This window comes from Melanotaenia boesemani, chromosome 1, assembly GCF_017639745.1.
Source record: "Melanotaenia boesemani isolate fMelBoe1 chromosome 1, fMelBoe1.pri, whole genome shotgun sequence".
NCBI lineage: Eukaryota > Metazoa > Chordata > Actinopteri > Atheriniformes > Melanotaeniidae > Melanotaenia > Melanotaenia boesemani.
The window spans coordinates 27,881,089-27,906,832 of NC_055682.1; the positions used below are offsets into that span (position 1 = coordinate 27,881,089).

A 25,744-nucleotide genomic window follows, 5' to 3' on the forward strand; every position below is an offset into this window, starting at 1 on the left:
CAAAACGCATAATTAATCACCTTAACAAGTGATATTTTCTTGCCGAAGACAAAACTAAATGTCCAAAGACCCATAAACACACAACACATTAATGCAGCTTACAAGAAGCTCACAAAGCATAATTAAGGAAGAAATGTTTTGCTTAAGGGCATAATGTGTTGCTATATAACTGGAAGAGAGTCCCCCTATATCCCCTATATCCCCCCACATAAAAATTTAATAGTAGATAAGGTAAAGGAAATTTCATTCAAAATTCTTCATTAAGAGACATAAATAAGCTTGTAGCTTCTGTGAAAAAACACCCAGAAACTGTGACACATCTTTTTTGGTACTGCTGTTTCACTCATTAATCTGCTGATTCTGGAAAGAATTCAGCAGATTTTTTTTAGTATTCCTCACAAATTAATACCAATTTACTAGTATTACAAGTAAAATTTCACGTTTCACTTATTTTCTTAAAGACATAGGCCAATATCAGACAAAAATATTTGTTTTTAAAATTTTATATTTGCACCCCTGGCAATCTGAATGTTATGTTCACTGTGTTGTATACTTAATTTGTTTGAGTTGTATGCTTGTTGTTGATCATAAAGATAAAAATAAAACAATAATAAAAAAAAAAAAAATCCTTTTTTAAATACGTCATAATCCCCCGCCAGTGACATCATCAATATTTGCCAAGAGAGCGTGGCGAGTCTGCTGTCAAGAGTTACAGGATGCTAACAGAGTTAGTTTTCTGGTGATTTGGGGGATGTTTAAAAGATTCACAGCCGATGTTATTGGCTCCACTTCCATGTTTTAATAGTTTACTTACGTTGTCGCTTTTTTCAGCTAGTCGTTGAACGGGTGGACTAGCTAAACCCAAAATGCAGGCCGCCAAGGTCCGTTGTTTAGCTTTGCATGTGTCGAGACTCTTCGGTTTCAGCAGACTTTACCTTCCTGAACACGTTACAGTGTCTGCTTGTCGTCGTAACCATTTTTTTGTCAACCAGACTCGCTTTTGTAAAACAAGGACGACAGCGGAGGACGTCGTAGTTATTCGTGTGCCTAGGTATCTTCAGAAGCGCGTAGAAAACGTGAAGCAAACTCGAGGTAAAATCAAGATAAACAACGTCAAAGCTGGCAAGCTCCTGATTCAGAGCAAGAATCCTACTCTAAACCAATCTGCTGGATACATTCTGGGAAAATTCGAGCAACCTCTTTTATGCTCAAAGGGATGGAAGCACAACAAATCATTCGGGGACTATTTTATGATCAAAAACACCAAGGCCGCGGCACCCTGCGTTGAAGGGAATCAGAAGGAGGATGGTGGACAGGAGACATCAGTAACGTTTGAAAACCTCCACATCTGCAAGGAGCTAATAGAAACTTTGGATGGAATCGGGATTACCCAACCCACCACTGTACAGCTGCAGACCATCCCAAAGATCATTAAAGGCCACAACATCCTCTGTGCTGCCGAGACGGGCAGTGGAAAAACATTGAGCTACTTATTGCCTATAGTTCACAGGCTGCAGGCTTATAAGCAGTCAGATATGTATACTGAGAGTGTGAACATGACTCGTGCTGTTGTTCTTGTGCCTTCTAGAGAGCTGGCTGAGCAAGTGGCATCTGTGTCCAGGACTCTGTGTGCTCCATTTGGCTTGCTTACAAGGACTGTAGGTGGTGGGCGAGGTGTAGGACAGATCAAGACAGTCTTTAAGAGGAATCATCCAGACATTTTAGTGGCTACACCAGGTGCTCTTGTCAAGGCTCTGCGAAGACGTTGTCTGGATTTAAGTGAGCTGAGCTTTGTGGTGGTGGATGAGGCTGACACCATGTTTGACCCCAGCTTCTCAGATATGCTGGAGAACATCCTATCTTACACACATATCGCAAGTAATCCTAAGGAAACCTGCGGCCTGGGTCATAAAGCCCAGCTGCTTGTGGTGGGGGCAACCTTCCCAAGCGGTGTCGGTGAAGTGCTTAGCAAGGTGACAGACCTCGGCAGAATAGTGACTTTCAAGAGCAAGATGCTACACTGCCTCATGCCCCATGTCAAACAGAGTTTTCTGAAGGTTAAGGGTGGAGAGAAAATCCTGGAGCTCCATCAAGCCCTGAAGCTACTGCAACACAACAAAGAGGGCGCTGCTGCTCTAGTGTTCTGCAATAAGTCTGCCACCGTGAACTGGGTGGGCTACTCACTTGAGGAACTGGGGGTTCAGCATAAACGACTGCAGGGAGGAATGCCTGCTGTTGTGCGTGCAGGAATCTTCAAATCCTTCCAGAAGGGCATGGTAAATGTTCTCATATGCACAGATATTGCTTCACGAGGCCTGGACACTTCAAGAGTAGGCTTGGTTGTCAACTATGATTTCCCAGAATCCCACACAGACTACATCCATCGAGCGGGGAGAGTGGGAAGAGCAGGAGGGATGGAGGATGGCGAGGTGCTTAGCTTTGTCACCCATCCCTGGGATGTGGAGCTGGTGCAGAGCATTGAGACTGCTGCTCGTAGGAGAACTATGTTACCTGGAATGGAATCTGCCATACGAGAACCGAAGCCCAAAGAGGAAGATGGAAAAGAGTAGATCTTTTATATATTTGGAACTATTTATTTAAACAGAAAAAAATATAACCACAATTAACAAAAAGCAAGATTAGTTTAAAAACAATGAATAAAATTGTTTAACTTTGGCTGATCAGTCTCAGGTCTCGAGAGTTAAATAATGGTCCATGGTGTGACCTGGTATCTCTTTGTTCAACACTGAGAAGTGGTAGTTTTTGGTAATATGGAATGTACACTTGTAGAGATTTTTTCAGCGATGACTTTTATTTAAATGTTTAATCCTTTGACTTTTCAGTTAACTGTTGCTGGCATTTTGAAGTACAATAAAATCCATTTTCCTTTGTTAAATTTGCTTTAATATAGCTGTATGTCACTTTTGAAACTGCAGATTGAATTTTAAATGGCTCGACTTTAAATGTAATCTATAATCATTGCTATTTAAACCATAATCAGATGTTTTTCATTGATTCCAGACAGAAATTGCTGTTACAGTATCATAAAATAACAAAGAATGAGAACAAAATTAAACTATATTATGCAAAATACTGCATACAATACACACAAGCAAAAGCATAAGTTGGTAATTTTGTTACACAACTATATTTAAAGAATTGGTGCTCTGTTAATTCTGTTGGTGAGTTTTGTTTCAGGCACCAAATAAAAAAATAGAAATTTGAAAAACAGCTTCTGCATAAAACAAAATTGACCTCTATTGAAAATGCAAAGTGTTTTTTTCTTCTTTTAATGAGACTTCAAGAAATAATTTTGTCTCAGAATTTTTATCTAGAACAAAATGATTTTTTTTTAAATACAAGCACCACCAAGACATTAAAACATTTGCAAATGATGCTAAAATTACTGCATCAAATCAAGAGGGAAATGTCCTCTGCTCTGCCTAAATGGTCTCTTCGCCACTTTATCACTTTCAGTCATGTTTATTATAAATTGCACAAATCTTTCTACATTTATTTTCTAATTCATTAATTATTTATGCATGTATGTGGATCAATTTTCTTGACCTTTTTCTGTAATTTGTACTACGCCTGTTTGGCCACAAGGTGGCGACATCTTTCTTTTTTCCAGTATGGTCAGATCAGTTGAAACCTAGTGTACAGATTTTTATTCCGTTCATTAAAATGACATTGTCACTCATTTATAAGCATATTTGACAAGCTCACATGTTGGATGGTGGGTTATAAAAAGAACAAATAGTTTCAAGCAGCTCAAAGAGAAATTAAGGGCCATCATATCAGAAAAATAAGAGTAAGGCTCACAACTACTCCATGGTGCAAAATTATTTGAGCTTTGATCTAATTTGTATCCTTATCAGGTAAAAAAAATGTTAACAAAAGAGTACATTTCATATTTACACCTTCAAGAGGGCTAACAAGTTGATTACAAGCTCCAAATGGAGTTACAGGTGGTTTAAAGTTGGAAATAAAAAAAAAAAAACAGATATAAACTTTATGGATATAAAGAAATGAAATGCCGTCCAATAAATTCAGCAGATGCCCATAGATTATTCTGGAGTTTTGTGTTATGGGTGCTGTAAGGCCAAACGAGTAAAATGTTTGTAGTGCAGCTACAGTGAACGAACTTAAGTGAGGCATGGATCAGATCCTGACATATCAAGAAAGTGTAACTGGTCTGACTAAATGTTTTGGTAGATGACCGGTGGAACATGTAAAAGCCAGGATGCAGGTTTTCCCAGCAGAACTTTACACTGTAACAAGATGAGTAGTGCTAATCACTGTGCCTGTCAGTTGTTTTAATGTTGTGGCCGATCAGTGTGCAGAGATCAGAAGAGCAGACTGGCCTCAGTGTGAGGCAGATAGACAGCGTTAACGGTTCTGACAGTAACGTGGGGCTTCCAGCAGAATGTCAGGAATTTAGCTGCTGTTATCCTGCTCCAGCTGGGGTTAACAGCTCGAAGCTTTGACCCTTCCTCATTTAGGTTCACATTTCATCCAACTATACCCTGACTACATGGACCAAGTATCCAATTATAGCATATAGAGCAACTGCCTCAAATACCTCAACTTACATATTTGTCCTTAATCAACCCAACTGACCCCTACAAAGAATAAAATAAATAAATACAACATACACAAAGTGTGCAACACTTCAGGTAGCTATTAGCTCCCCATTTCCAGAATGCTTAGATTTACCTCAACCACAGGTCTCCATCTCAAAAGGGTTGGTCATCATTATATCACACAAAGAGATATCACCTATGCCTTTGGATGAGCTTCATTAGGGTTAAGAGGACACACCTCTTGGGTTTTTCTTCTTCTTTCAGTGTGGCTTTGTAGCTTTTAGGTCCGAGTAAAAGTTTTTATGTACGGTACAAAACAAAAAGCACATCTGAGTGAAATTAGCTGGGATTCTTACTGCTGTGACCTCAGAATGATGGTCACAATCATTTGCTAGATTTGATTGTTTAATTTTGATCAATATTTTACCACAAACATCTGTTTGTGGCCTATTTATTTAAAGTCCTGGCTTTTCATCCCAGACTTGACTGCAAGACACATTAGCATAACTCCTGTCCAGTGATTTGCTGAATGAACAGTTTCCTGCACCTAAATATTTTGACCAGCTGGAGCAGGCTGTGTTTCTTGTGAGGCAGGGTCCTTAGGAAAAAGGAACTAAAACAGAGTATTTCAAACAGAAAATGATAAGAGGTGCAGCAGCAAGGCTGAGTATGAGGACATTTGTTTATTATTACATATTTTTTAAATACCATAGCATTAGAATGTCTTCTAAAAGACTAAGTCAAAGAATATACTAATAGGTTTACGTGGCATGGGGCCTTTGTTGTACTCTTCTGGAAATTTTAAGCTTCCAGTGCATATAAAACAACAATAAGGCTTACTCCGCAAAGAAGGAGAGTGCTATTGTCTGTTTTTCTTCCTTTCAATGAGGAAGAATCAGATTTATTAATATTTTGATGATCATTTTCTTTCAATTAACTATATCAGGTGCTATGTAATCCCAGAACAAGTTGTATTTGCTTGAAACCTTAAAGGTGTAGTAAGGGAGTCTTCATTCTGTCTTTTATCAAAGTCCCTCATTGGTGGTGGAAGAATCGTTTACAGTATTATTGTCAATAAATAAAACAAAAAATTATATAACGATGTCTTGCATGAAAAATGACTTAACTAGAGATATATTAGAAGCAATGCTTAAAGCAATGAATGAATGAATGAATGAGTGAATAAAGTTGTTTGGTTCTTCTGATTGAACTATTATAAGAGACGTGGTAAGATTATTAAAAATGCAAATTAACTTCTGCTTTAGTGTGTGAGCAGATGTGGATTATACCTAATTATTAAGTTAATCTCGTTGATTACATTATTAGATATTAATTAGTTTAACCCATTATGTAGTTTCTGAATCGATGGACTACAAAACGCATGTGCTGTTAATAGTGACGCATTTCCTCTTTGTCCTACGCTACATTTACACTCACGCACGCACACACACCGTGCCGCGGCTCTTGCTCACACACACACACAAACACACACTGCCCGGCCACTTGGTAATTTCCCTCACCGTGCAGGATATTTTAGTGCTGAAAAGCGGGACTGGCTGTCGGCTGATGTGCATCTTTCCGGGGCTGACTCGTTTGAAATGCCCCAGTAGAGGATACGAAGGTAGGTTTACAACCCAGTAATCGGCTTATTCTGGTGCCCATCTCCCCCGCAGCAGCAGACGTAGTAAAGATCTGTCTGACCTCCTCTCCGACCAAGCTTTACAATAATCAAACTACACGCCGTGTGTGTGTTTGTGTGTGAGAGAGAGCTCAGCGTGGGTCCTGCTGGATGGAAGCCTGTTAGCGTGTGGCTCTGCTGCATTTTAGTGCGTCTGCTCGCCTTTTTTTTTACATTTCTGAAAGGTTAAGTTTGATTTCAGACGCGGTGATGCTAGTCTAAAACGAGGGAACTTGTGGAATATTTGATTGTCGACTTCTTCACCGGCATCGCTTTGGCTCTCGGCTGCTGCTGCGGGGGGTTTGCTTTGGTGAGTTTGTGGTATTTTTATTCACACAATTATCCTGCAGATAAAAAAAGCCCCTGGTTCTTGAAGCTGCAAGATTCGTCTTGTGAGGCTGTCTGTGTGGTGGATGCGGAGTCAAAGAAGCATGGAGAGTTCATAGAGGAGCTGGGAACGTAAATTAAACTGCACTGGCCAAGAGAGCCAGGCTCCGCCATGTTACCGTGTCAGTCAAGCTGCCACTAATACCGCAAAGGCAATTGTTTCCAACTTTTTTTAATTGTCTGTAACACATCTCAAAGGCGACAACCTGTGTGAAGCCTGTCCCTGCTCCCCTTTTAAAAAATAAGTGATACTCCTTTATAGAGCACGCAGGGAGAGTCGTGTATGAGACGTGGATGTTATTTTTAAGCTTTTATCCAGCGTGGTTCCTGCGGCCGGAGTGCATGCGGTTTGCTATTCCCCCCGCTAAACCTGCGCCTGTGATTATGGTCAGGGTGTTGAAGAGGCATTAGAGAGAAGGGGGAAGAGCACTGCACGTCCACCGCAGCAGCCCCCAGCTAATGTTGGATATGAAGTGAGGATGGCTGCCTGTCGGCTCCCCTGCCACACCCCTTTATTGAAAGACGTTTGATATTCAGCCTTTTAATATGGATGATCACTTGCTGCTATAACTGCAGCGAATCTGGGGATTCTTCACATTTCACCCCCCTTTCCCCTCCTCCTGTTAGGCAGGGAGCATGCTTCATAATCACTTGTGTTATGTGCCAAGTTTGCGCGTAAAGATCAATACATTTCATGGCTACTAGTATTGCAGCGAGTGGAGCCATCAGCAGCCAATGAATTTAGACATCTAGTGCCCTGTGTGTGGACAGTGAGTCAGATAGGTGGAAGACATGACCAGTCATATGAGATGGGGTGGGAGGGCTGTTTGCAATGTTTGATGTGCAAGTGAGTTTCTCTGGCAGTTTAATGGGCAAAAGGAAATCCTACCCTGAACCCCCCCTCCTGACCCTCCCCTCTGGCTGCCTGGACCTTGGCTTGTCAGAGAAAAACACATGACCCAACAGGCTACAGGCTCCAATGTGTGTGTAATGCTTCAGGAACGGCCCCTTTCCTCACTGTTGTTACACATCTTCTGGGCATGTCTAACTCCAACCTGCTCCTTTAAATTCATTTGGCTGGCGGGATGGTGGATGGAGAAGTGTTAATCTAAAATCTATTATTAAATGTGCGGGGAGAAAAAGGAATGACAGCTCAGAGAGTGTCAGAGCACCTCCTCAAGTTGCCCTGTGTTAAAATGTGTCCTTTCAAAATGGCAGCCCTCGTCTAATGAGCCAGGCCCCTGTGCATCTGAGCTGATCAGCTCTGCCTCCGTTCCATTTCTGTGGAAATGTCATTTTTCTGAGGCCCCTGTTAGTTAACTGTTGCCATCAGCTGCTGCTGCTTCTTGGTATGCAGCTCTGCCAGCAGCGACGGCACCGATCATTTATTTTACTAACCAAATCCTATCTGGCTTTTCTGACTAACGGAAGCAATCAGCAGCTTTTTCCTTTCCATTACCAACTGCACTGACCTTTTAGAGAATGTGTTTATGCATTCATTATGCTATAAGGAGTTCACTGTGCAGAATCATCAACCAATACACTCTGTACATTGTAGCTGTTCAGTTTTTTTAGTGCTGAAATCAGTTTAGGAAAAGCACTTGTTAGGCAGAGAAATCCCTGAGGAGATGTTTCTTTTTTGAACTTGGGATTAATTGTAGAAATCAGACTGTCTGTAGGCTACTTTTACAGTTTAGCAGAAGCTGTACATAGCCTTTTTGCTAGATGAGTAAGTAAAGAATTAAGTCACTAATTGTAATAGCAAGTTGGTTTGTCCATTTCTTTCATGGCCATATGCTCTGGCTGGACTTCCAAGGCTCAGTCTCATAGGGGTTACTCATCAGCCACACATGGCTAATTTATTGATCTGTCTCTTTGTTCTGCATGCAAACAGGCAACTGTCATGACCAGTGGCCACAGAGAGGAAGTAATGAGCAATCCATAATGACATTTTAATCACAGTAGTAATGCAGTGGATGACAGGAGGAGGGAGCAAACAGTTTGTGGTAGCTGTAGTTAGCCAGGTTGGCCCTGCTGTGCTATCAGGAAAAAGAAGCATGTGGAAAGTGTCATTATTATCCAGGTCTATCAGTCTTGCAGGGGTGTGGTTGGCAAGTCCATCTTAAATTATTACCACTTCCTGAAGTAGATTGCAAGCACACATGCTCAGAAAAAGAAGCTCTGAGTTTGTGACTGGGTGCCTGTTTTCTGTAAAAAGCTGTATGATTAAGAGGCTCTTTTACTGGCTTTGGCAACAGTGCAATTAAACTTTATGAATAAAGCATCATGTTTGGGCAGCAGATTAACCAGGACTTGCATTAAGAAGCATATGGTGTCCACTAGCCCTTGCTTTGTTGGACCTTGTAGGAGGTCAGGGTTGGTGTTAGCTTTCCTCTCATGCCGCTCAAACCTTGTGTCTCTTTGGTTTTCCATCATAAATGGATTCTGTAAATATTTTTTTGTGTGTGTGTTGCACTTTACATTATTAGTGATGGAAAGATTTTTCTGTTTCGTTTCAGACTGTGTCTTTACACATTGCTACACAATGGTAGACACTTTTTTCTGGCTTTTAGCTGTATGTTGATAAAAATAGATAAAAAAAAAAAAAGTGTTGCCTCCTGATGCTGCATTAACCTGATGCATCACATGGTTTATTTTACAGAAACGTTGTCATGAGAATGAAGTAAAACTACAGAATTAGTAAACAGAAGCTGCCATTGTTTATTGATTTTACACCTCAAACCCTACCATACTCCTTAAAAACATAGAATGCTGACTGGACCTAGATTGGACTTGGATAGCTTGGAGACGTGATAGAAGAATTCTTCTTTGGTCTTGTAACTCTCCAGCACGCAGCTGCACAAGCTTAAATGTTGAGCAAAGGTGTCTTCAAGAAAACTAACATTCAACCGGGAATAAAATGTAGCTTTTTACCCGCTTAATAACCCAGGAAAGTTGTCACTTCCTTTAGAAAAGTAAAGCCAACACACATTTCTTTTGGTGTGTGCTTAATGGAGGAATGTCTGGCCTAGTTCAAGTTAAAAAAATGGCAGAATTTTGCACTTTGTTGTGACCAACCTTGGCATGTGTAACTTGAAACACAAGAGTCAAATTGCAAGTTTTCAAGCAGGAATTCTTGTGGAAAAGATGAACCATGTTAATCCCTCTTCATCATGCGTAGTTTGGACAGCGTCACACAAAGAAAGCACTGAAGCTCTTTCCTTCATCTTAGAAGGTTAGAGCATAAAACAAGTTTAAGTATTTGTTTTTTGGCCTTTGATTATCCAGAAATGTATAGATAAATGTACATATTCTAACAGATGGTGATTAGGGAAACACACTTGAAGTGTGATCTTTATTTATTTTTTATTTTTTGGGGATGCTGATTTTTAGTTGCATGAGTGTAGCATAGACAGCCTTCTTGGCACGTTCCATTACTTCCCACCTCCCACTGGGTTCTCATTTGCTTACCTCCCACTCAGACCACCTTCCCATCTACTGTAGCTTGCATCTCAAGTACAGTGGTTGCCTGCTGGTAGCGCAAAGCATTTCTGTACAATTGGCCCTCATTGATCGATTGGTCTTAAATACTCGGCATGACTCAGGGGTAGAACATGCTTGCATTTTTTTTTTCTAGTCTATAATTAAACATGAGGTGTGTTTTGAGGAAGAGCGGGCTGCAGTCTGAGCATCCAGCGCCCTGCAGCACTCTCCATATGCGGCTATGATTGTGCGTATATGTGTGTATGTGTACTGTGATGCCAGAGGACCACATGTCTGCTTTAAAACACCTCATTTTGTGCATGATGAGCGATTTGGAGCTGAAGTGGCCAGTATGGTTGTCATGGAGACGGGGGATGGCACTTGTGGCATTCCCAACTTAAATAGGATTGCAAAAAGAATTTGTTAATCTGGTTTGCTGCATTTGCAAATTTGAGGAAATGATTACCTTAATGAATGTAGATATTTAAATATCATATCAAATACTGAAGTGAACTCTCTAAAAGAATCAGTGGTATATACTGAGATGCATCTACATGCTTTTTACATTTTCTAGTATTTGCCTGTTACATAGTGACACAAATGCTGCTTCCATCTTTAATGCAGCAACTGAACTTAGAATAAAAAGTCAGGAAATTTCTACAGCTTTAATAACAACTATATTGAATTATATATAATAGGAAAACCTGACTTTTCTACTTTCCAATGAAAGACAATGTTTGAGGATTGTGCTTCTGGTGAATAAACAGCACAGCTACACGTGTGGGTAGTGTCCCCAAAAAGTGTGCCAAAATCCTTCTGCCAGGGTGTATGCCAGTCACAGATGTATGACTGGTACCTGATTAATACCTAACTGATAAATAGATTCATTAAAATGAAATTCTGGGACCAGTGATGATCCTATATCCTCAGAATCTGGGGTCTAACCCCACCCTCCAGGGCTACCCACATGTTTGGCTGTGAAGCTTATTCCACAGAAGCACAATCTTTATAAATTACACCTGGTTGTAATGATGACTAATCAGGCTTTCCAACGATGCATAATACAACAGCAATTGGCATTTATTAAGTGGATGAAATAATAAAGCAAATGCAAATTTCCTTACTTTTTGTGCTAAGTTCATTTACCTTGCCTGAGATGGTTGTCCATTCACTCTGAGCATTTAGCTGGGACACGGATATACTTGTACTGCATGTTCAAAGATCAAATCCTCAACTAAAAAAAAAGTAATGCCAGGTGAAATATGACGTGTAGCTTAAAAAACGTCTGTAGTGAAATAAGATGTCCTCCTGTTTCAGTTAAGCACTCTGACATAAATACCAGCTACTTATGAATTCAAATGACTTCCTAATTAACGTATATATACTCATCAGATCCGTTAAAGCTTTTCAGCTGAAAAAGAGTAAACAAATGATAAATTGAAACAGCTCGTGAATTTAAGACTACACTTAGATTTTTTTCTTTTTTAGTTCTTTCTTAGTATTACGCATGCTTTGCATTTAAAATCAAAATGGTTTTGAAAAATATGAGATGTGTAAATCATGACATCATATTGTCTTTTTAAATGTGGGTTTATTGTAAAAGCTTAATTCAAATGAGATGCAGGTTGAATTTATGCATGTAATTACATCAATCAATGAATTTTCCTTTAAGTTCTACAAACATCTGGCTACAGATAACCACTGCTTGTAATCTGAGGGGTTTTTTTCTGGCCGAAAGAGTATCTGCTCTGAAATAAGTTTCAGTTTGCTGCTGAGGTCTTCAGCTATTACTGGCCTGCATCTCTAGCAGAAATCCCTGCTGTCATGGCTGCCACCTCGAGGCTCATGCCTCTTAGTCACCAGGGCAGAAATGTAACCTAATCAGGTGTCTGTGGCTCACAGAACATAAGCACACAGAACTGTGAGCACTGTCCAGATGGCTTTGTACAAAACCACTTTTGACCAATTGTAATAGAAATGAATTTCTTGAATTTCTTAAGACAGTAAAATTAAGTCTCCATTTATGCACTTTTTCTATCTGGGTTGGAGGTATTTGATCTGGCTGCCACAGAAAATGCTGTAGGTGCCCAGAGGTTACAGGAGAACACCTATTACATTGCACGGTTAAACCCACAGACTGAGTCTAAGAGTCTGCAACTTGAAAGTGAAGTAAGCAGCTACATTTCCATTACAGCTACTGTTTTATTTTAGACCCACTCAATGGATAATTTAATACCAATTACTATGTGTTGTTTATTTCTGGTATCTTATCCAGAGCCTGTTTTCAAGTTTAACTATTGTGATAGATTTTTTTTTTCTTTTTAATATAAAGCATATATAGACCCCAGTTAGAAGAGAAGATGTTATGGTTATCACAGATAATAACAAGAGGGAATGAGTGCGTTCAGACTAGAAGGCAGTGAAAACTTTCTATTTTAAAGATGAGGATATTTAAGTTTCCTCTGCTACTTTGGGGTGGAGGGGGAGGGGGGTACCTCAGCAGCTGGTTGTAACTGAATCTAATTCCCAAGTCACGAACAAATGGTGTTCTCATTACTCAACATGATTGTTGACAAATCTCAGCGTTTATATCAGTCATCATATTATTTCTGTTCCCGTGTGTTGGAATTCCCCAGGAAGTGAGTGTGGAGCTGCTCCTGGCTTTGTTTCGTAGGGCTGAGTGAACATTCTGGGATGACTGGAAATGTATCCCGCCCCCTTCACTCCTCAGCCCTCCTGCAGCCCTGGGGCAGCTATTCTTGGTTTTCCCATAAGGATAAATTCTTGCTTCAAATGTTTTGTGACTGACTTGCATGAGGAGTAACCCCCACTGGCAAAAGACACCAAGTGTTGCAGAATTAAAAAGGACCTCTGGAGAGGATAGGATGATGATCAAAAAGGGTAAAAAAAAAAAAAAAAAAAAAGTAAGAATGATTTGAGTTCATGTAGCTTTCAGATTTGGTGTTTCTTCTTCTTCATCAGAGTGACTGGGAAGTCACTTGTCTCATGATGGATGATGCTATCCATCAATTTAAAAAAAAAAGTAAGCTGAAGTAGAAAATCCCTGAGGTCCTAAATGCTACTCAGAAGTGTCTTTTGTCTGTTAAAAGCTTTAGATCAAGCAATGAATGTGCTAAACAGGTTTTCACTGAAACATCCTAGCCAAGGATGAGGTAGCCTGATGACATCACTGGGGCTTTGTGCTTAGGCAGATAGTATATTGTTACAGAACTTTTTTAAATGGCTCTGCAGTACTTCTTATGACTGGCTGACTAATCTTAAAGTACAAAATTGGAGGCATGGCCCTTTACGTTTCTGTAAATTCACATGTCAGTGCTTCATGATGTCCATGCACAGAAATTAAAACAAATAAAGCTTTTATCCACTTTTTTTTTTTTTTTTTTAAGGTCCCATATTAAACATTTTTTTCAACAATTTCATATGGGTTTCAGAGGTCCAACAACATTGTTTTCAAACTGTATAACCCCACATTCAGCCCTGGTCCTTAATTTCAGCCATGCCAAATATGGCCCTTGTGAGCTCTAATGAGAACAGTCTGTTTCTGTGTCTGAACCTTTAAATGTTCATGAGTGGTGCCTGTCCATGCCCCTCTCTGGGAGAAGATCCGGCTTTCGCTGGCACCCACTCTGTGATTTTATAGGACAGGCTCAGCTTGCCTGGGGGCCTGGTTAATGATAATATCCACTACCGGGGGTAGTGGTTATTTCCCTTTGTGAGGTCACAAAGAGAAAGACCTCAGACTCACCTGTTTGAGCACACATTCACTAAATATGGAGCAAGCAAGTGAGAGAGGTGGCGGAATTTTCTAATTTTTGGGCCTTGTATACAGGCTATGAGGACACATATGACTGTTGGAAAACATTTAGAAAAGTGAATTTTGCATAATATGGGACCTTTTTTAAAGATTCATTTTCTTTTACTTGTGGGTCAGGAAAGTTGGAAATGTAAGGGCAAGTGTTTAAGTGGTGTAACAGTGCAAAGTGCATGTTGACAAATGTAGCACTGCTATACATAGTGACATTTGAACATGTGACCACAGAGTGGAGGGATGAGTTTTCTCTGCTAGGTTTTCCCCCCCTTTTTTTGTTTACAAAATGACACTTTTAATTATTTTCTTTCACTTTGCAGCTCTGTCAGACTTATCCAACCTGACGCTGCAAAATTCTGCTGATGGATGGTACTAGAAATAGAGCTTTAAGTGGCTGTTAATGTACAACTGTTACACAAGCACACTGTCAAAGCTTGGTGCTCTTGGCCAAAACCTTTTTGTCTGAAACAGACTTGCTAGTATTCCCCACCTCCCAGTGAGCCTCTGGTGTTGCTTGTGGAGGTAGTAGAGTTTGAATAGAGCTATATAAGGGAAACTGCTCTTTGTTTATTAGTTAAGGGAGAGTACATGGGAGTGCTTCCAGGCCTTTAGAGTAGAGAAATGGGGACAGAAAAAGAGGACCAAACACCACTCAGAGTAGACTCTGCTACTTGGAGCAGTAAACATTGCTTCTTCTTCTTCTTCTTCTTTTTTTTTTTTTTTTTAATGTGGTAAGGCAGCAATATCTTGTGCAAGCTGGGTTGTACTACATGTGGGAAGCTCAGTTTTAATCAAGTGGCTGAAAATATCCTTTTATTGGGCTTATGGGCAGTGGGCGTTGATGCAGTTGGCTACAAGGAGAGAGTATTTGCTTTAGCTACCGGTCACTTCTTAGGGACAGATCTTTTTTCACAGCAGAAATTTTGACACGTCATAGCAGGAAGTGCAGAAGCATATTAATTGCGGCTGTATTCCACTTGGGAATGTTGTCCTCCTCTTCAGGCTTCCTCATTGCTAAGGTTTATTGGGGCACTAAAAGGAACTTAGCCATTCGTACTGCCATACAGTATACACATACGCACGCACGCGCGCGCACACACACACACACACACACACTGGAGCTTTATTTGTACATGTTAAACTGAAAATTACTTGTAGTATATTACACTTTAACATCAGAAATAGTCAGAGTAAAGAACATTTGCTTTAATCAACTCAGGTGTGCTTAGCAGAAAAAATTGAGTTTCTGGTTAAGTTGCTGTTGTTGCTGATTGTCCTGTCCCACATTATTAAACATTTTCACAGTTTATCTCCTGAACTGTACATACAGTAGATGCTACCTTATCTCACAGCTGGCTACGTGTAGAAATCAATAGTATTTTTCAGACTGGCATAGAAGTGGATGTATTTGGAGCCCTTTGCACATCATTTGTGCTTTTATAGGTGGATAAAGAGGGGAAAAAAACTTGTTAATTTGGTGCTGTTCCTCCTGTGGTATTCACACATGCCAAACGGAGATGGATCAGTTCTGCATTGGCGTGTCCTTACAAAGAACAAATCAGCGTTACAAAATCAGCTGTGCGACGACAGCAGTGCTGGTTAGTGGTGAGTTCTGTGATGTCTGCTTAATCTATGAAGGCAAACACTGAGGTGAGCCTGTTTTACTTACTACTACCTGCTGTGCTGGCTCAGGGAGACATCATAGGTAGATCAGTTTCAAAATGCAGTTCTGCTTTATGAAAAAACACACAATGAAGGGACTTGAGTCATTGTTTAAAAAGACATATGTGAGTAGGACATAAAACTAATCAATTGGCAAAGCCAGAAATTTCAGTCCCAGAAATGGCGCTGGTATGGAAGTGGTTCTTTTGGGGCATACAACACCGAGCATTTATGACAGGTGGAGTGTTCCCAGTGTTTTGAAGAAGAGTGACACACTTCAAAAGAATTAAATTTCCCATTTTACTTTGTAACTGTAAGGAAATATGATAGATCTGGGGCTTGAATAATATTTGAGCTTCTTTAATTCAACAAGTTTGAAGTTTATGGTTCAAACCAGCAGTGAAGGCATATAGACTAAGTCATGCTCCAATTTGTTGTCAACTTTGCATAGTAATTTTATATATTAAAAAAAAAAAAGTTCATTAAATGCACTCCACATGAACTACATATGATTTGGAGGCCTTGCCTTTTTGCATAATAAAACCTTGGCCTTTCATGCCTCATAAGTACAGTATGAGCACAGTATGCTTAATTTTTGTGTTCAGTGTTTTTTAAACTGCAGCATCTGCACTCCTGCTCCTACACTAAATTTAATTAAGATAATCCATTCAGTTTTTTCTGCTCTGCCCATGCTAATGTTCTGATATTGAAGTTGGTCTGCACACTGTTTCATATCAACATGTCTGTGGGGAGCTTGTTCACTAGCTGGCAAAGAGACAAATGCTGCATTGTCAGATTCCTCTCTTAGATGGACTCGACATTTTGTCTTTTGGACTCGGGGGTAGAATGCCAGCCTTGTCCTCAGTCGGGTTACTTATCTCCACAGTACAAAGCACGACCCCAGGAAAATTACTAGGGTAGGGGGGCATCTCCACCCACCTCATCTGCTCTTAAACATGATTGAATAATGCCTCTGCATTTGAATATTGACTTGCCAGTTGTTAGTTACACTGAACATTATTTTAGTTAGCCACCAATTTGTTTTGTGTTTGTAAGACTTGCAGGCAAACACCAGTTGTTGCTGGCTGCTCTTAAGGGAATGTTCCTGCTGTGAGCCAGTCTGGATTTTTATTTGGCAACAGCCACTGCAAAGATTGTGGATTTAAATATCAGTTAGAAGTGGCAGATGGAAAATGGGATTTTTGCTTTTGATCTGTCTCTCCCTGATGTCAAGTGCAGCTTGTTCTCTGACTGAACTTTAACTGTGCTGCCAAGCATTTTTTTTCTTCACGCAGCTGTCCAAGCAGGTGAATGTTGCTCAGCTACCTGGTATTGCAGTGTGCTTTGGACTGCCATGCATTCCACAGCCTTCCTGTATCTTCCAGGGATTTTTTGCAGCCGGGTGTGTTTACCTGAGGTAATTAATGATGTAGTGTTTATATAGAGGGATATGGAGATATTAAAAGGATATAGATCATCAGAAACACATTTTATGGCAGAAGTTGTATAAGAAGATTACCGGTAGTTAAGTTAAGACCTACTATGACATGGATTAAATGTGCATCCATTTAAGACTTTGCATGCTTTTCTCTTAGATACAAATACATCATGAACTTTGATCTTTTCTATAATATAATAACTTTCAAGACAGATGCCTAATTACATTAAATACATTGTTTTTTTATTTGTTGACAAGTTTTTGGTTCCTCGTACAAGGTGCTTAATTTAAAAACTTACTTCAAGCTTACCTCAGATTTTTTTTAAATTTTATTTATTTTTGTAATGGAAAGTTTCCATTAAATATTGATGCTTTGGTGCTTTTTTGCCACACTGAGTCTTCAGCTTTCAACATAACAGAACACAATAGCCAAATAAATAAATAAATATAAAATAAACACTTCTCTCTGTTATTGTCTAAATATAGTGTCCTTCGTGCACTAAACAGAAAAAAATGTTATCTGTAGTTAGCAACAGGTAAACAGAGTAGAGCAGTTTGAAAGTGTAGAAGAAACAGGAAGCTAAAAACAAAACAGACCTGGTTTAAACTTTATAAGCCAAAAAATTATTGAATGTTCATGTTATGGATTGAAGAGGCAATTACACACAAAGATATTTGCTTCATCAGTTTACATTCCTAATGTCAGTGATCTGTATAGCCTGAAAGACCTTTACTACAGATAAATATGATGTTACAACAAGCCATCCATTGACTTAGTTAGCATGAAATTTGAATATGGTTTACTTGTCTCTGGTCAGAGTTAAAATACACTTAGTGCCCCTTAAAGTTTTACAGAAAGTTTTATAACCTACTGAATGTTTGCTTTAATTTGAATACAAGCAGACTGTTACTATGTTGCTCCTAATATCAATTATAGAGGAATTTTCAGTGCTGTATGTATAAGACACAACATGCTAATTCAAGCTAGGTTTTTGTTAGCTTAATGACACATAAAGGGAAAGGGTTTTCAATATTTCCATCAGACAGTTGACATGAAGTGTGAAATGTCCTCTTTAACCAATGTGGTCGCTGTTTGGCGGACTTGAATTCATAATGGACTTTCTTTAAAAACAAAACAAAACAAAAAAAATGTCAGTGATTAACGTTGTGAATGTCACTGTTGTAATCCTGGCATGCAGCATGCTTTGAATTCATATTGCCGGGAGCCTCCTTCCCTCTTGTCTCTGCCTTTGGTGCTACTGTGGTATTCCTGCTGAAAGATAAGCTGTCCTGGAATCAGCCCCAGTCTGCTGACCTAGCAGGAAACAGTAGGAGCCCCCCATTCCTCCTCCTCCGTCTGCTCCTCTATTCCCCGCTGCAAGAGAGAGAGAGAGAGAGAGAAAAAAAAACCAAAAAAAAAAAAAAAAAACCCAAAAAACTCAGCTCATTTTCTCGTTTCCTTCTGCCTCCCCTATCTACCCTTCTCTTAATACCTCTCACCCCTATCTCTGTTTCACCACCCGGCCTATTTCTCTCACCAACCCTCTGGCTAGTGTGTGTGTGTCAACACCTCGGCTGCTGCCTAGCTGCAGGGATGAAGTGATTCAAGATGGGGATGTTAGACCATATAACAACACATCTGGTCAATGGGTGAGATGTGTATAGATGAACGGGAAATTCACAATGCCTATGTGACAATTTTTTTAATTTTGTCAATACGTTTGAACATCTGAAAAAATTACTTGTGCAAACTTTGAAGAATTTAGCTGGTCTTTAACGTTGCTGTCACTTACATGCAAAAGCAAATGATTAGAAAAACTGGCCTGAGATATGTCATAATAGAGTTACTGCATTTTTAAAAGAGAAAAGTACTTTGTTACCCAATGCCAAGATAAAATCTGTGAAAAGATGCATCTTATTTGAAACCAGAATGGTATTGTAATGTGTTTTAGTATATAAGCAGATATTTATGCGTATGAATTTAAAGAAATATCATGGATTCAAACTATTACACAAATACTTGCTACCTTCTTTGGATAGGATCTTAAAAATGAATTTTGTGTGTATGTTTGTTTGTTATCTTATGTGTCCTCTATCACTGTCTGACCTCCCAAACAATACAGACTATTTAATGTGTATGAGGTGAGCGGGGAGTGGCTGCTGCAGCTTTTATAACAATGGACCTGACAAGCAAGAGGCCAGGCTTTTTCTTTAAGGGCAGCCTGAAAAAAATGGGTTTGGAGTGGTTGGATTGTTCACCCACAATAGGCAGTCACAGCCCAGTATGGTAGTTTTCCTCTCAAGTCATGTTTTTCTTTTCCTTTTTAGTTTCCTTGACCTCTGAAAAGCCGCAGCCTGGTTTTTAATTGGTTTTCTTGGCTGTTGGTCGGCTTACCTGCCTGAAATTGTTATCACATCAACAGACTCTGGAATTACAATGGACCTTTTCTAAAAGGGCTTCAGGAGAATGTCACACCTTGAAAAGTTCTCATCCATTAGAAAACCTTGACTGCAAAAGCAGCTAATGGAAAAAAGATGAGGCCTTTCTAAGTTTATAGTAATTAAAATGTATGCCATATAGCTCTTAGCTGTGCTAGATTTTTGAGGGCTGATGCAGCTGGAGGTGCAGAAGCAGAGTGTTAAATGCCTGCTTGCAGCTGTCCACTGAACGAGCAGATTATTGGACTTCCATATCTGTACGGCTGACATGCAAAAGAAGATTAGATCAGCAGCTCAAGAAGAGGGCTGGTCCATCCTAATCTACTGGGCTGCCAGACTGAGACATGGCTTTTAAAACTGAGCTTTGATGATTTATTGTATCTTGTAGAAGATGTACTGACATCTGCGGCTGCCTTCATGTCTTTCTTTTTTTATGGATCATTTGTCAGGAGAATGAGTTTCAAAGTGAACACATTGGCTTCCCATGTGCACCAACCAGCAGCATCTTATGAAGTATAGTATGAAGTACTGTTTCTAAAATTAATGTAGGAAGTACTAATTTAAGCAATACTTTCTTTAATGTTTATACTGTTTGTGTGTTACTAGATATTGATCTAATTAATCCATGTGTGGTGGCTGTAGATCACCCAAACAATGAGTCTTCTCCTGCTGGGATTCCACTGAAGCTAATTGCTAGTTACAGTATAGACAGACTTTTTTATCCATATTGAGATATCAGCTCCAGGTCTTGTAGGGATTTATGCAACTTGACAAGGAGGTGTAATCAGAGCATGTTATTTGACATACTCTGCTGTGCAGTGTGAAAGTGGGATTTGGTTCAAGCTGCTTCGCTGTGCTGCAACTGCCTGGCAGCTGGTATCTAGACTATCAGTGAAAAGCATTTGAAATATTGGAGAATGGGCCCAAGTATTGAGCTATGAAGTTCTGAAAACCCTTTCTACTCTCACGTCTTTTTTTCTGTCTGACATCAGTGAGTCTGCAGTTGCATCCGGTGCTCATCGTCTGAACCCCATCTGTGAGGGATGCTCTTGTCACTTCTGATAACAGTGAAAGGAAACTCCTGATGTGACCTGTCTTTCTTGGTCAAGAGTCTTAAAGGAATTCTCTGGGACACAGTTACCCCCATGTGTGGATTGTGTTTTTTGTTTTTTTTTCTGTCCTGGAAAAGATCAATCAATCTAATTTTATTTATAAAGCACTTTTCATGCTTTACCTGAAAAATCAATTTATGCATATTAAGACAAAAATAAACTACATAACAGGGGGGGGGGAAGTTACAGTTGCACGCAGGAACATGCATATATACAGACAAAGCAGATACACCCCCCAACCCCCATTCAGCACACGACTCCTTGATTTCTTTCTCTGTACTAAAAGTAGTATAAAACACTAAAAGTGATAACGATCTGGCTTGATGTTGCTGTGAGGAAACAATATCATGGGGATCCAGTCCTCCTATGTCCTACAGAGGCTGCCATCATGACAACCACCCCGATCAGAGCAGACTGGGACCCACACCACAGCCATAAGACTGCAGTATAGGGCCCCAGCCACCCAGAAAAGGGCTATCAGCAGCAACAACTCCCAAACTGAGCAGGCAGAGCCCCCGGCGTGGAGGATCCCCATGAGGAAAACACTGGAGTTAAAACAAATATTAAATAACCTTAAGAAACAATAAGCTAAGAGTAAGTAAATAAATAAATGAACAGATAAATTAAATACAGTTGAGTAAAATTAAATGAAAATAAAATAAGATGCATATATATATATATATATATATATATATATATATATATATATATATATAAAGCTTAAGATCAAATAAAATTTAGTTAAAAGCTAAGCTTAAAAGGTAGGTCTTAAGCCTCTTTTTAAAAACATCAACAGTCTCTGCAGCCCTGAGGCTCTCAGGCAGGCTGTTCCACAGATGAGGACCATAACAACGGAAAGAGGCCTCACCATATGTCTTGGTTCTCACCCTTGGAACAACTAATAGACTGCTACCAGAGGACCTCAGGGTCCGCGAGGGTTCATAATTTAAAAGCAAGTCGGATAAATAAGAGGGCCCAAGACCATCAAGACATTTATAAACTACTAAATAAACTTTAAAATCAATCCTGAAATGCACGGGGAGCCAATGCAGCGATTTTAAAACTGGTGTAATGTGTTCCCGCCCTCTGGTCCTCGTCAGAACTCGTGCCGCCGAGTTCTGAAGTAGCTGTAGGTTCGAAGGGGACGTTTTGGAAAGGCCAGAGAGCAGGGCATTACAATAATCTAATCTACTAAAAATAAAAGCATGCATCAGCACCTCCATGCTGGCAAGAGAGAGAAATGGGCGGACTCTGGCGATGTTTTTAAGATGATAAAATCCTGTCTTTGACATTTCTGATGTGTGAAATAAAATCAAGCTCAGTCGAAAAGAACACCCAGATTTCTCAAACACTGAGAGGGATTAAAATTATGTAGTTTTGGTAAAATGATCTCTCTCTTTTCTTCAGGACCGATAATTAAAACATCAGTTTTGTGCTGATTGAGCTGTAAGAAGGTCTCTGCCATCCATGACTTTATATCTAAAAGACAGTTTAAAAGGACATTGACTAGCTCTAGTAGAACCAGGACAGAAAGTAAAAAAGGTAAATTGGATACAGGTCGGTAGTTATCAAGATTGTCTATCTCTAAATTAGTCTTCTTCAGAAGGGGCCTCACCATTGAACGTTTTAAAGGCAGCAGGAGAGAGTCTGAAGAGAGTAATTTACTATGTTTAAAAGCTCACACTCAAAGAAACCATAAAATGTTTTTAAAAGTGATGTGGGAATTGGGTCTAAAAGGCAAGTTGTGTTAAGTTGGGAGAAAACTCGACCAAGCATCTTTGCATCAACCAGGGCAAAACTCTCCAGTGTTTCCTCAGGTGAAAGCAGAGCTTCAGGACTGTTTAAATTAAAATGTTATTGCGATGAAAGACTGAAGTGGCATGCAAAGTCCTCTCATGCAGCATCGGATGCAGGCATGGAAGACTTATTAAAACTTGTGTTTATTAAAAGATCTATTGTTTTAAAAAGAAATTTGGGGTTATTCTTGTTTTCTGTAATGAAGGGTTCTGGCTTGTTTAACTTTTACTGTAGGTTTTAAGTTGTTCCTTAAAAATTTCTAAATAAATGATTAATTTTGTTTTCCTCTGTTTCCTCTCTGCTCTCCTGCAATGTCTTTTGAGTTCTTTGATTTGCTCATTCCTCCACGGTGGTGTGGGTTTGGATTTTATTATTTTAGTTTTGAGAGGAGCTACAGCATCGATAGCTGACTTAAGTTTGCTGTTAAAATGATCCACAATAAAATCACATGATGCAGGTAAAATCTGAGCAGGAGTTTGGTTTAAAATTTCAATTAAAATTTGCAGCCACTTCAGAAGTAATATATCGTTTCCTCACAGTTCTCACTGAGGCCTCCTGTTGGCTAAAAGTGGTGATCAGTAGTGGTCTGACACAGCCAGGTCAACAACAGAGGGCACACCAGTTGACAGACCATAGGTTATGACCAAGATCAGGGTGTGTCCTCTGTTGTGAGTATGCTGTGTGACATGCTGTTCAAAATCTAGACAGTTTAAAATATTTAAAATCTCCTCTGCAAGAGCATCAGATCTGTTGTGTAGGTTAAAATCGCCAGTTATTAAAATTCTACTGTATTTTGAGTGTATTACAGTTAAAAAGTCAGAAAATTCTTGTATAAAGCAGGAGGGAGGCCCTGGTGGTTTATAAACAGTCACAGATAAAATAGGTGGGTTGCTAAAAACAAACGCATGAGATTCAAATGACGAGTAATTATCAAACAACAATAGTTTTGCTAAAATTGATCCTCGAGCAATTGATGCAGTACCACCCCCTCTTCTGCCTCCCCTGACTAAAAATAAAAAATAAAAATTTGGGGGAGAAGCCTCAGTGAGGATAGCTGGGGCATCAGCCTCAATCCATGTTTCAGTTAAAGAGACAGTCAATTTTATTATCTGAAATAAGATCATTAATTATTAAAGATTTGTTTAAAAGAGAGCGAACATTTAGAAGTGCCATGTTAAAAGTCATAAGTGAGTTCTTTTGTTGAGTAACAGATCTGGAAATTGTAGGGGCTATGGGAATGGGACGGAGACATTGAATGATAGAGATATGTGACTGAGGGTGTTTGTAATGCCTATTGGTGACGAGTACTGGTATATGATGGTGAATAAGGTCGGGTTGGACTGGGGATTTGTTCTGGCTGTGATGTCAATCAGAGAATAATTTGCAGGACTGGAGTGCGAGTTCAATATTCATGGAAAAGAGTTGTGATCCTGTTTGATTTGGATGAATGCCATCTGATTTAAAGAGTTATGGTCTATTGTAGAAGGATGAGAAGTTGTCGACATATGGAATGTTGATGGAGTTGCAGAAACCTTTAAGCCAGATGGAGCAGCTGGAGGCGACTGAATGTGACATCTCCAAAACGGGGGGAGGGCAGTGGTCCGGAAATTATGCGTTGTTTGTTTAAATGTTTAATGCTGTGGATGAGGTAGATGAGGTGTTTTTTAAGGGTCTCTGACTGCTGTAGTTCTACAGTCATTTAGTCATTTAGTCATGTAGTTTCATGTCGTTTGTACCAGTATGGACAATAAATGTGGGAACAGAAGGGTGTTGATGGGAGAGCATGTGGGTGGAGTCAGTGATGTCCTTAACGAGTGCACCTGGATAACAGAATGTGCGGCACCTGTTGACTCGAATACGCCTGACCGTAGATGATCTCACGATGAAAGCGTCTAGGCTTTGGCCATTTGACCCGGTTTTGACAGCTGACACTTTCCGGTCAGCAATCGAAGGCGACATTCTGGAGGCCCCCGGAGCAACTGCAGAAGAGGAGGATGCGGTCTCTGGGGTGGAGGTTCCTGCTGCAGGCACCGGGGGAGAGGGGCAGGCGGTCGTCGCGGTGGATATCCCTGCTGCAGGGGATGCAGCAGAGGCAGGCACAGCCGAGGAGGACACAGTATTCACCACAGAGGTTCTTGTTGTAGGCACCACGGAAAAGGAGCCGGCAGCCCTCCTGGTGGAGATCCCAGCAGCGGGCGCAGAGGAAAACGTGCTTGTAGCCCCCCACAGATGAGCGTTCCTGGGCAGAGCGATGCCGTGCTCCGGAGTGTTTACTCACCGCATCTCTGAGGAGCTGCCGACGCTTTGCAGAGGACAACCTCCGGGAGCGCCGGGACTCCCCATTAGTGTGAGCGTGGACAGAAGCAGTAGCTGGTCGCTTGTCGCTCAGTGCCAAGTCCCCACCTCAGGTGGCCTCCGGATCACAACTGGGCGACATGGTGGTTAACCCCATGGACACAGATACTGATAGGGCGTTAAAGCCGTTTGACAGGACAAGGTTGCCACAGTCCGAGGCCCTCTTCCTCCGGCAAACAACTTCGGACCAGAGCGGGCTTTTGGGTGTTGAGCTCAGAGGCAGAGGCGATGTATTCTGATCCCAGAGTACCGTGTCCTGGAGAGCCGCCTTCAGTGAGGCAATATGCATTGAGCGTTGCTGGTGGGCCAAGTCCAGCAGGCTATCAAGCAGTTCGTTCTTGGACCTGAGTTCATCAGAGAGTTTCTCTTTCCTCTTTGAGGTCCTCTTTGAGGTTAGTGATCTGCCTGTCAGTGTTAAAATGTTCCAAGTCGTCCGCGGTAGACAGCGACAGAGGTATTTTGTCTCTACCAGTGTCTAGAGACACGGGTTCCAGGAGTAAAATTTTAAAACGGCTTCAATAAAAGCTATTACACTGGTAAAAATAATTAAAAGCCGTAAAGAATCGTAAAAAACAATAAAAAAATGTCAAATACTGTCAGAGCCTCTCACTGGTGGTACGGAAAACGCCACGCATGCACATTGTCAGTCTGGATTACAGTCTCAAAATGATGCCTCTAAATGTTCCGGTATTAAGTTTATATGCTTAATGGCTTTTAATTATGACTTTTTAGGCAGTCTTTTAGTGATGGGCTCAGAGAATAGAAAGTAAGTTATATTTGCTGTCTGAAACGTTTTTGAAAAACCACTGCAGGTAAAACTTGGATTTCTCATTTTTGTCTCAGCGCTTGCCTTGTCCTCATATTTTTCTAGCATTAAGACTAAGTTGTAGACACTTGTGATTTGGTCTGTTGCGCTTATTACAGGATCATCTAAGTTCGTTTTTCTGTTTACTGCAATCTCTTATAGATACGCTTCTCTTA

The 25,744-nt window shown here is 40.2% G+C and overlaps 2 protein-coding genes across 5 annotated transcripts in view; both read left to right on the forward strand.

Annotated features, from left to right (window-relative positions):
• Positions 1 to 679: 679 nt before the first annotated feature.
• On the forward strand, positions 680 to 3,315 carry ddx28 (DEAD (Asp-Glu-Ala-Asp) box polypeptide 28). Its single transcript, XM_041993464.1, has one exon. The coding sequence runs from the start codon at positions 867 to 869 to the stop codon at positions 2,568 to 2,570; it is 1,704 nt and encodes a 567-aa protein (XP_041849398.1). The 5' UTR covers positions 680 to 866; the 3' UTR covers positions 2,571 to 3,315.
• A 2,704-nt stretch (positions 3,316 to 6,019) lies between these two features.
• Positions 6,020 to 25,744, forward strand: part of tln2a (talin 2a) — an 89,347-nt gene continuing 69,622 nt past the window's right edge. For 3 of the 4 annotated variants that reach the window (XM_041979782.1, XM_041979811.1, XM_041979803.1), the window contains exon 1: positions 6,020 to 6,204. The gene's annotated coding sequence lies outside the window, so the exon portion shown is untranslated. Of the gene's footprint in view, positions 6,205 to 6,463; positions 6,572 to 25,744 lie in introns of all 4 variants that reach the window. The other variant, XM_041979793.1, reaches the window with a different exon arrangement.

Coding starts and splice junctions, on each gene's coding strand:
- ddx28 (XM_041993464.1), top strand. CDS start 867: ATGCAGGCCGCCAAGGTCCGTTGTTTAGCTTTGCATGTGTCGAGACTC.